The sequence below is a fragment of the Tripterygium wilfordii genome, chromosome 5, assembly GCF_013401445.1.
Source record: "Tripterygium wilfordii isolate XIE 37 chromosome 5, ASM1340144v1, whole genome shotgun sequence".
In the NCBI taxonomy this organism is placed as follows: Eukaryota; Viridiplantae; Streptophyta; class Magnoliopsida; order Celastrales; family Celastraceae; genus Tripterygium; species Tripterygium wilfordii.
In genome coordinates, this window is record NC_052236.1 from 2,894,217 (window position 1) to 2,905,647 (window position 11,431).

An 11,431-nucleotide genomic window follows, 5' to 3' on the forward strand; every position below is an offset into this window, starting at 1 on the left:
AGTATGTATTATCAAAATGCTTTGTTGTTCTACGCCCTTTAGTATGTGAGGCTTGGAGCCACTTACCATAGGGCTTGATTTGAGAGCATTCCGAGCAGCCCTTTTCACAATCAGGCTCAACATGACCAATCAACCCACATTGGTAGCAGAAATTGGATAGTCTTTCATATTGGATCCCAACTCCGATTGAAGCACCACCACTCTCACTTGCAACCAACACCACCCTTTGAAGCGATTTTGAGATATCTAGACTTATTCTAACCCGCATAAACTCACCCCAACCATAACCATTCCTATCAAGATCCACCTTCTCAACCAACCCCAAAGTAGATCCAATCTGGTTACCCACCTTCTCATTCATCATTTTAAAAGGTAAGTTATGGAATCTAACCCAAATAAAAAATTTATCGAAGATTACATCAGTTGATCAGAGATTACCATCATACTCTGTGAGTAGGAGGGGGTTTTTTTCAAACGTATAGGGAGATCCCTCAAGCACCTTATTCAAATCTCCCCTGGAGAAGAAACAGAACCGGTATAAATTCTCACCCACTGTTGAAATCTCGACACCTTTGATAGGTTTCCATATAGATCTCATGGTAGCTAATAGAGCTTCTTGATTGAACGATCTCGATGATAGGAGTCGACCAAGAAGGCTAAATCTGACATCAGTCTCTTGTTCATACTCCTGATTTTTAGAAAGGACCACCTCTCGGCTCTCATCGGTGGTCAGGGAAAGTCCTTGCCATCGTACCTCCAAATTGTCATCCATAACTCCAATTAAAAGACACCGTACGATAGACGAACCAAGATGCCCCCATCAAAACCTTGACTAGAGTAAGGGCAAAACCTCTCACCAGCCCTAGGGCTGAGAGAGACTTACAGCCAACAAATTTTGTTTTAAGCAAAACCAAATAGGTCCATTATTGTTTAATTGATAAAAAGGACCAATAAAAGAGCCCAATAAAAGAACCACGAAAAGTCAAAAACACAATCCTTCCATTGCGCAGCCAACAACCTCAAACACGATCCAATCCTCAATACATCCTCACGTCGTTGAACGTGCACGTGAGACGCGCACCTCGTTCTTGGATTCTTCAGGAATCTTCTTCGTTCTTTCTACTAATCATCTCTGGAACCTCACGCAAGGGTCAAAAACTCTCCCATCACCGATCTGTCTCTCCCATCACCCGAGATCTTCTTCAGTCTTATCTATATTCACCGATCTAACTCTTCCATTTCCGTTCTATCTCTCTCATCGCAGATATGCTCTCTACAACATCGATTTGCATCGCCTATCACAGATCTCCCATCAAAACGGTTGTTACATAAATTGACGGTTCACGATTTTTAATGAAAAACCACTTGTTCAACCCATTTTCTCCCGATTTAATGCTTATACGGTCCATTACAAGCAACAGACCATGAAGGTCATCGATTCACCGGTTCGACTATCGACTGGCGGTCCCATCTGTTGTAAAAACTGTGATTTGAACACAAAAAATTGCATTAAAATAATAATAATAGTAAACTATTTTAAAAAAATAAAGTGAGAACCCTAACATAAGAGCATTGTTAAAGGAATCGATGATCTGGTTCTGGTCAGTATGACCAGTTGCCCCCTGCCATCTCTGTCAGATACGAACACACAACCAAAGCAAGCAAACAGAAACTAGAGAGAATCGTTGCATTGTTTTTCAGAGTTTTCAATGGAGTAACAGTAGCGACAATCAAAGAAGGAACTCATGGAGTACGAAAGGATCGAAAAGAAGGCTCAGGTTACTCCCTCTCTCGTTGTCGCGAAAATTCTCAGTTTCCTTTATTTTTCTAGTTTTGTTTCACTTTCTCTTCTACCAATGCAAGTAATTGTCGTATACTTGCAACGCAAACAAACCTTTCGTTTTCGAAATTCCTTGATGTGGTGTTTCTTCAGGTCTCTGCAAAGTCACCCCTTGATCTGTCGAATCATACTCTCTCTCTCCCACATTCACTCAGATTTTTCTGCCCCTAAATCAAGGAGTTTTTCCATACACATGGTTGCTTTGACCCGACTATTGAATTTGAGATGTGTTGCAGGGAGGGGGTTTTTCGCCAAAGAAGTTGAGGAGTATGCTGTTGGGAGTGGAGAAGAAGAGAAAGGAAGAGGAAGAGTTTGAATCTTCTTCTTTTACAATGAGATCTCAAGCTTCTGAGATTGATGAATCTGGTTTGTTTCTTTTTTCTTTATTTTATCTTTTTTCCCCCTATGGAAGAATACCTTTAAACTGATACTCCAGGCATTGCTAGCATATTATGAGATGAAAAAATTCAAAAGAAGAGAGAGAGAATAAAAGATGAGCTAAAATCTGGGATCTTCATTTTCCATTTTTTGTAGATGAATTTAGTGTTTCATTGATAGAAAATCTTGCAAACAAAAAGCTAATGTTGTATGCAAGTTCTTCATCCAATTGTTCAGAATTTGAAGTATGCAAGTCCTGTTCTGTGTTAAGGAGATATTTGTGTGATTATCTTTTTGATCTCACAAATCATGGCATGTAGGGGTCCAAATTTTCTTTATATTGTTTTCACCTTTTCTTTTGCGAGGGGGGAAAAATGGAGGGAACAGGTTCAATTGTTCTGGAAGGGAAAGGAAGTAGGTCAGTGAGAGAGAAGAAAGTGGAGCTTGGATAATGTTAATCATTTCAAATCATAGTATTTCTTGTCATTGAAGACTTTACCTCTGTCATATGATGGACCCTACGTAAATAGACAAAGGACTTCCCATCCAAATAATGGGGTCTCTTGCTTTCTTTCTTTTTCTTTTTTCGTTCTTAGTAGTCTTAAAGCTTATAATAGCACACATAATGAAAATCAAGATTAAGTGGAAAAGTTTATAATCCAATCCATTAGTTAAATTAACTGATAGTGAATATATTCATCAGGTGGGAGTGGTTCTGACAATTGCAAAGATGTAGATGTGGTTAGTGTACTTCCGGGATGTTTGACTTCAACAACGGCTGATTCAGTTAATGCACAAATGGCTGGTGACAGAAGATTTAAGGATCACTCTGCAGTCAATTCGAGAATTAGGTCCCAAGAAGGCCCTTCTTTAGATTATGATAGCGGGTATGATAATGTGAGTATGCCATCTTCGATTTTTGAGTTTCAAAAGGCTGAACGGGCCCAACAAAGACTTCCCCATGCACCATTTTCAAAACCAGCGCCATCGAAATGGGATGATGCACACAAGTGGATAGCAAGTCCTTCAAATAGGCCAAAGACAGGCCAGCCTCATTTGCTGGGTGGTCAAGGAGCTGGATCACGAAAGATGGGTAATGTTAATTTTCTAAATCGGCAGTTGTCTGCAAAGTTAGTTGAAGTATCGGAACAAAAAATTGTTTCTATGGAAGAGCCAGATACTAAACAAATCGATCCAAGTCACGCTAAGAGGGAAAATGGTGTGCAGAAATTTGTTACTTGGGAGGTGGATCCGTATCCGATTGTTGATTCATATGCCAAGCCGGTGCTCATGGTTGAGAACTCTGTTGGAGAGTCTACAAGTAAGATTCTTTTATTCTCTAACAGGGTTGATTAATGTTCTAACTTTAAGATTCTTTTGTTGTTTGAGAGGGATGGTTAATGTTCTAACTTTACTGTTATTTTTGTGGTTGAAGTACTTGTATCTGTAAGCACTTCATTCACACAATAATAGTGCTTAAAATTTCTGCACTAAAACCTTGTGACCAGTACTACGTTGTGTTTTCAATGCCATTCTAATGATATTATTGTCAGATTAAAATTATAAATTGAGCAGGAAGATAATTCAATTATGCTGTGATCAATCTGTTTATAAATGCGTTGAAGTTTTATGTTTGTTTGATCATTTACTTCCTGGACTATCATGTATTATCCATATTTGTAAAATGTAATTCAAAATTTATTTTCTCCTTGGTTTTAACTCTGAAACTGAATATTGAGGAAAACATGAGTCATGTTTCCAAATCCCTGGCATTTGGTGAACTATTGATGATTTCCAGGAAGGTGATAGTATGGTACATTTTTTTTGGACCAGTTTGTATTCTTTGTTCTTCGAATGAATAATGATATAAGTTTTATTAAAAGCACAGAGAAGGTGCAGCAGAAACTACAATGAGGGCAAAGTAATGACCTCAAAAAAAAATTTGTTAAAAAGTAAAGGCCACATTTCTGAATTTTGTATTGATTTTGAAGCTGTATGATGTGGTCATACTCCTTGGATGATGAGTTTTCTTCTCATTAATGTTTTAACTTTAAATTTTTTTTTATGTTTAGTAACTTTGTTATTTACAAATAACTATGTTATGTAAGTGATAGAATAGGTCTTCTACCACAAACTAACTTTTCGCACATCTTGATGTTGATTAAAATGAATAACACTATAAAAGTAATTTAACAAAAAGTGGCTACTTTAAGCGAAAACAACACTCTTGCACAAGGCTCCCGCATTGGACGGGGGGTCAGGGATAGACAAGATATACACCAACCGTAGCCTCACATAATATGTGGAGAGGTTGTTTCGAGGAATTGAACATGTGACCTCTAGGTTACACCCCTGCAACTCTACTACTAAGCCACATGTCCGTCTGTAATATGTGGCTATTTATGCGAAATTGAATATTTCTTGAAGTAATTCCTTCAGAGTAAAAAAAGTGTATCAAAATGTAGTAGTCATCTGTGTTGATTCTGAAAACAGATTTATGCTATTTGATAACATCTTAGTTAAAAAAAATATGCCATTATAGTATAGAACTTACTCGTTCTACTTATTTTCTTCTGTTGCAGTTAATCTTAGCCAGCATGATTCTTCTCTTGCCATACATAGTGCTTCCGCATTTATTCCTCCTCCTTCAACAGCTAGGTCTGTAGCGATGAGAGATATGGGTACAGAAATGACTCCTATTGCAAGCCAAGAACCTTCCAGGAATGGAACCCCAGTGAGGGCAACAACACCTATTTGCAGCCCAACTTCTTCTAGGCCATTGACTCCTGGAAGAACTGCAACAGCGTCATCACAAAGTCATCTGCACAATGAACAGATGGAGTTGTCTGAAAAGGAGCTGCAGATGAAAACTAGGAGAGAAATAATGGCTCTTGGGGCACAGCTGGGTAAAGTGAACATTGCCGCTTGGGCTAGCAAGGAAGAGGAAAATAATGGTGCCTCCACTTCACTGAAAAATTTAGGAGCAGAACAGGCTGCTAAAAGTTCCATTGAAACTCGCGCAGCAACATGGGAGGAGGCAGAGAAAGCAAAGTATTTGGCCAGGTATTTTCACCCTAAGCCATTTATGGGGGGTCTTCTATTTGATCTCTACTCTATTAATTATCGTCCTTGATGTTTGGGAAACTTCATTTGATATGAAAGTCTCTGCTTACATGGTCAATCTATGGCGTTTAGTGTGAAAATCCAACAGGGTGTGACTATCTGATTTACAACTTTTGCAAAGTACGATTGCTGGTCCCATACTTTTCCTTTTTTGATGGTCTCTGACTCCTTGGACATGAATTTATATGTATATAATTACGTAATAGACAACAATTTTTTTTTTTGATAAAGGACATTCTTTATATTTCTATTATTATGTTTATAATATTATTAGCGTGAGAGGTTATTCATATGATTATAGGAATATGTTCTATTTGGGCCTTAAGCAGGATGTTGGTTATACTCTCATGTAGCTATTGTTAACGGTTACATAAATGGAGCCTAGGACTTTACCTGTTGGGTGAGGAGAATTGAAAGGAAATCCTTTTTTTTGTTTTAATTATTTTGTTCTAGTTGATCTTCTGGTTTTTTGTGACATTCTACTTATTGTCAGCTCTTCTAATTTGGTAGAAAAATCTGCTTGTGTTGAGGTAGTATTAGGACATCCATCTACTATTGTGGCCTGAAGTTGGTATTTGTGACCGGTATTATCCAGGTTTAAGCGTGAAGAGATGAAAATTCAGGCATGGGAGAATCATCAAAAGGCAAAAACCGAAGCTGAGATGAGGAAAATTGAGGTATTTTACATTTAATATAAACTCTTTTGTGCTTTTTTTTCCCTACTGCTGAATAATAGAAACTCCAATTTCATGATTCTTGTATTTGTCTTCTACACTGCTGTATAGCCCTATGTATCTTCTCTAGAATTCTAATGTCAACAATCGTCCAAATATGCACTGGTAGATGAGTCATCGATACTGTTGATTATTTCGTAATCGCCATCATGATCGTCATCCGGGCCTTTTACCAAACTTGGTTACGTCTTAATGTATGGTGAAAAAACATTCAGGAAATCATTTGGGCTCCGACTACAACTGTTCCTAAGAAATATCTCTCTCTAGTGCAACCTTACATTTTGTGTCACTCATCTGTTCGAATTTGATTAGGTTCTATTGTTTGCAAACAGAGATCCATACCTTACAGTGGATCATATATTCTCAATAAGCCAAGTTATATGAATCAACCAGATACAGCAAAGTCCGGCCACTAAATTCTGAAGGTATATTTTGCATGATTTGTTCATGCAATAACTTGGAATGTCAACATGTTTGAATATCAATGAGTATCAGAACTCTATATCTTTGGAGGCTGGTTCGACATAGCTAATAAGCAGTGTATATTAAAATAAGGAATGCCAATAGCAGCCCCAATTTCTAATTGTTGTATTGGTGTCATCTAGGGTGATTAATGATGTGATATATAATAGATCACTCAAAATTGCATTGCTAACACTCTCAGATATTCTATGCAGTGGGATAATTGTGTTTTGAACTTTAAAATCCAAAATGTCAAGCAATATTAGGGATTGACTATATAGGATTGTATGTGTCTTTGAATTATCCGTGCTTTACAAAAGCTCTGAACACTTTGTAACTAGAGAAAATAAATAATCACTGCAGTGCCTCCAATACAATCTACATTGCAATAAGATCATGCAGAGGAGCAAAAAGAAGATTTAATGTACTGTTTCTCCATATTTGGAAAAACAAATGGTTGACTAGAAAAGTGAGTCTACTTAAATGGTTGGCTTCAATACAGAAGATAATTTCTCAACTGAACAGTTCACTAAGAAATTGTACTTCAAAAAAAGTTTTTCTCAGTTTTTTCTTCATCATTGAAATGAAATTTTGGTTGGTTCGTGATGTGACTCAAAGCCATTGAAAATCTTTCTAGTATATTTCATAATGCATATTGTTAGTGTCAGTTTGATTGACTTTGGTCATGTCATACATATTTTCAGAATGAAGGTGAGCTGTAAGACTGATAAATGTCATCATCTCATTGGACAGTCCTTACCCAAAATTTATGCTTTACATTTGGTGGTACGAGAGTTGCTCCTGCTCTCTTTATATTGGTACAATAAAGAGCATGGGAACTGTCACTAATGAGGATAATAACATATTGAATTTATAATCATTTTAGCAGAAGTACATTATGACTAAATCTAAATGTGCGATAGTACTAAGTTTTATGATACCAATAAAGTACTGGATATGCATGTATGAGGGTGGGAGACAGAGGATGTCGTTGCTTAGCTTTGTAACAAGTAAGAACTGTGTCTTTGTGTACCGGAGAGGGGTTGGGGGAAGAGGTTTTCTATCCTTAGTCCCTGTTTCCTCAAGTTTTCTGACTTCTTAAGACAAGGAGCTCTTAGCCTAGTGGTACCCCACTCCGCTCTTAGCCTAATGGTACCCACTTCTTAGAAATTGAACCAAAAGAAGTTCGGAGTCCCCTCTCACTTTCATAATATTAAAAAGTCAGGAGGTGGAACCGATTAAGGAGCAAATCTTACACACTAGATCTGAATTCTTGTAGTAAACACCTATCCTTTATTGCATACAGCCCATTTTTTGGTACTGGCAAAACTCTTGACAGTTCTCTTTATGTAGCCATATGCTTTGGTTGTGTTTAGGTCAATAAATTATATTGTGTGGTTATATTAAATGCTATTAGCACAAATGGATATCTAAGATTTTATATTTGGCTGGCATGCTCCAATACTTTCCGAACGGTTGTTTGATTGAAAATCTGAACTGGCTTAGCTATCTTCTTTTCTGATTCATTCTATAATCACATAGAAAAGTTGGTTGTTGTTAAACATTTAGCAGTGAATGCAAATATAGTTTCTAAAATCATATGGAAAGAAAAAGAACCTGATTATCTAAAAAAGAAGAAGAAAGGAAAATAGAACCTTGAAAGATAAGAGGGTTTTAATCCTTGTTTTTGTACCTTTCAAGCCCTCTATTTATCACTTTTCTAGCAGCCTAATTTGTTTCTATTTCATTTGTGCCTTGTATCTGGGTGAAAAGTATCATTACTTCGATTTTATTCTCACTTATATCCTAGAATGATTATGTAAAGTATGTCCATTAATGATTCTGAAAATAAGGGGGTTATATGTGAATGCTGGACAGCCTACCAAACTTTCATCATCATATGAAATATTTTGGGCATATGTACTGCTTTCGGAGCTAACATTGCTCAGGTAGCCTACAGATGTGTTGAGGTTATGTTAAATGATGAGTCCCGTGTACTAAGAAAGGCACATCATTCCCGACTGCTTTAAGTCTTTGGCTCATTTGGGGTGGTTTCTCAGCTTCCTTGACACTATTGTAAGCTGGAAAAGTATTAACAACTTATCTCCTCTGTCAGAGTTTAGTTACTACTTTTACGAGCAGAGTTTAGTTTGTTATTACTTACTTGAGACATTTGAGTATTATGATGCTACGAATATTATTCCTTTGACTGGCTATCTCATTCTCATCCTGAATAGCGAACTTTGAGAGCAACTCATAATAATTTTTTTTTTTTTTTGTGAACTGCACCAACCGCGAACATTTTGAGCGGAAGTTATGCTTCTTAGCGAATTTTGGGAGAAATGCGTAATAATACTTTTTTGTGAACTGCACCAACTGCTAACATTTTGAATGGAGGTTATGCTTCTTTGCTTCAGATTTGTAGTAGAGAACTTGTACTTCTGCTCTACGAACGGTCTCAGGATTTGCAACAGTTAATCTTGGTTCATTTTTCATATATTTCAGGTAGAGGTTGAAAGGATAAGGGGGAGAGCACATGACGAGCTCATGAACAGACTAGCTGCTGTAAGGCATAAGGCTGAAGAGAAGCGAGCTGCTGCTGAAGCCAAGAGAAACCATCAAGCTGCAAAAGCTGAGCAGCAAGCAGAGTATATTCGTAGAACTGGGCGAATCCCTTCTTTGTTGTCCTTCTGTAGTTGGTGCTCTTGAAATTGTTTTCCCTTCAGCAGACCATCTGGCATTGCCTTCGTTAAAATTTTTTTTGTTCTTGCCAATCATGTGCCTCATTATGTTCTCTATCTTTCCAATCAAAAGCATGTTCATTTGTTCATGTATAAGAAACCCTCTGTCCTGTGAAAACGATACTGGCAATTTTACTTGATGCAGAGCAGTTCTAGAAATGGCTGGGCTAGGCATAAATGGTAGAGAGAGGAAACTGGTACATGGTTGATAGGAGAGATGGAAATTACGTTTTTGCAATCACCGATGTCCCTGTACTCCATTTTTCCTCTCTCCATGTCTCTGACTCTGAGGTTCTCTCCTAAAAACAAACAAATAAAATTCGTAAATTACTCCTACGCTAAAACGTAGTAGATATACACAATAACGTGGAATGAAGTTGACAGAGAGTAGGCCAGTTTTAACACTGAAACATTGTTATAGTGTGGAAGGTCACTCCTGGACTTGGTCCATGAAAATTCGTTCAAACAAGAAAAGTTCATTATAAAAAAAGTGTGACGTGTAACTCTAAGGTAGAGGTCGCAAGTTTTACTCTAACTAGGTGCTCCCTCAGTGGAGTGGTATATTCTCATAAAACTATCATGAAAACGGTGGGTAAGCTCAATCAGGTCCGTTGCCTTAGGTTGTAAGTTTTACTCTAATTAGGTGCTCCCTCAGTGGAGTTGTATATTCTCATAAGGCTACCATGAAAACGGTGGGTAAGCCCAATCAGGACCGTTGTGCACAAAGTGGCATGTTGAGTTGAGAGTTCTCTCGTATATAAAAAAAAAGTCATTAAACAAAAACAAATGCTTTTAGACATAAAAGAGAAAAAAGAAAACTTGTGTTCTTCGGGAACTTAGAATCAAACGAGACATCTCACCTCAATGGAGGTGCGATTAGTCCTGTATATGTCTTTGGTTTGGTTGGTTTAAATGAAGGAAATAGGGTGTGTTTTGCCCTTTCGAAAAAAAGGGGCCATGATAGGGTTTAGAAGCCCGTAATACATGAGAGAGTAAATGGAAAACTTAAAAAAGCCCATTATAAGCTTATAAAACCCAGCCCACAGGGAAAAAATTACATACACGGCCCATAAACTCATAAAGTGAACTAAAAGACCTAAAAAAGTCGCCGTTGCCGGGGATCGAACCCGGGTCACCCGCGTGACAGGCGGGAATACTCACCACTATACTACAACGACCTCGTTGAGGTTAACGTTACAGTAATATTAATTTATACTTGTGTGGATCACATTCATAGACAGACAGTTGCATTATCAAGGCCGTTGAAATATCACATAGTTACTTTGGTTTTCAAGGTTTCTCTCATACCATACCCTCTTCTTTTTGAACTCTGCAATTCGATCTAAGATTGTAAGGATTTCATTCTTTATCAGCGGTGTTATCGACGCCAGTTGCCATGGTTGCGGCTACCCAACCACCCCAAGCACCACCTCCGTTATCAACGACAAATCGTGCTCCCGCAGCTCCATCTGCAGAAGAAGAGGCTTTGAAGAGGAACGCAGATTGCGTTTGCTTTCTTGCTTCCCCTTAAACCTGCAAAAAGGTCTATATTCTTTTCTGTCACTTTTTGTTTCAATTTTTTTTTTAATCTCGTTTAGGGTTTGAATGGTTCCACAAGACTATTACTAAAGGGATTGACGATTGATTTCTTTTTTTCGTTGTCGTGTCTAATTATGAATATTGAATTGTGTGATTTGGGCTGTTGAACTTTTCATGGGTATGTTTGATTTTTCAAGAGAAACTGGCTTTTTCTCTTTATTGTTAGAATCTTATGTTTAAACAATATACATTGATCTACATCATCATCATCTAAGTCTTTATCCCAACAATTTAAGGGGAAAATGATTTTTTCCAGCTACGGTCAAACATCGATTGGGTTATTATTTTTCCCCTAAATTATTGGGAGTTGTTTGTTTCTGAAAATAAAAGAGATGAATCCACCCAAAGATCTCAATGACAAGATTTTTTTGCTCGATTTTTGATTCATGTTTGCAAATCAATCATTGATCTGTTTTGATTGTAGCTATACGCCTATACATATGTTATTTGTTCACGCTAGTTCTTTTCCATTTCGGGTAATTGGATAAAAAAAATGATTCCATGGATATAGGAACTTGAAGGGATAAGGGAAAAGGCTCATCGTATCAAGAGTC

The 11,431-nt window shown here is 37.5% G+C and overlaps 1 protein-coding gene and 1 non-coding gene across 4 annotated transcripts; one reads left to right on the plus strand and one right to left on the minus strand.

Annotated features, from left to right (window-relative positions):
* Window positions 1-1,586: 1,586 nt before the first annotated feature.
* On the plus strand, window positions 1,587-9,337 carry LOC119998957. Of its 3 annotated transcripts, none has more exons than XM_038846439.1 (6): window positions 1,587-1,778; window positions 2,077-2,206; window positions 2,922-3,539; window positions 4,801-5,281; window positions 5,937-6,018; window positions 6,901-6,975. In XM_038846439.1, the coding sequence occupies exons 1-6, from the start codon at window positions 1,746-1,748 to the stop codon at window positions 6,958-6,960; spliced, it is 1,404 nt and encodes a 467-aa protein (XP_038702367.1). In that variant the 5' UTR covers window positions 1,587-1,745; the 3' UTR covers window positions 6,961-6,975. The 3 variants fall into 3 exon arrangements, with proteins under 3 accessions (XP_038702367.1, XP_038702366.1, XP_038702368.1); XM_038846438.1 differs by lacking the exon at window positions 6,901-6,975 and adding an exon at window positions 9,043-9,337 and having other exon boundaries at window positions 1,588-1,778; XM_038846440.1 differs by lacking the exons at window positions 1,587-1,778; window positions 2,077-2,206; window positions 6,901-6,975 and adding exons at window positions 2,588-2,776; window positions 9,043-9,337.
* A 1,047-nt stretch (window positions 9,338-10,384) lies between these two features.
* Window positions 10,385-10,456, minus strand: TRNAD-GUC. Its single transcript has one exon. It is a non-coding gene; the product is annotated as a tRNA-Asp (tRNA).
* Between the last annotated feature and the right edge of the window lie 975 nt (window positions 10,457-11,431).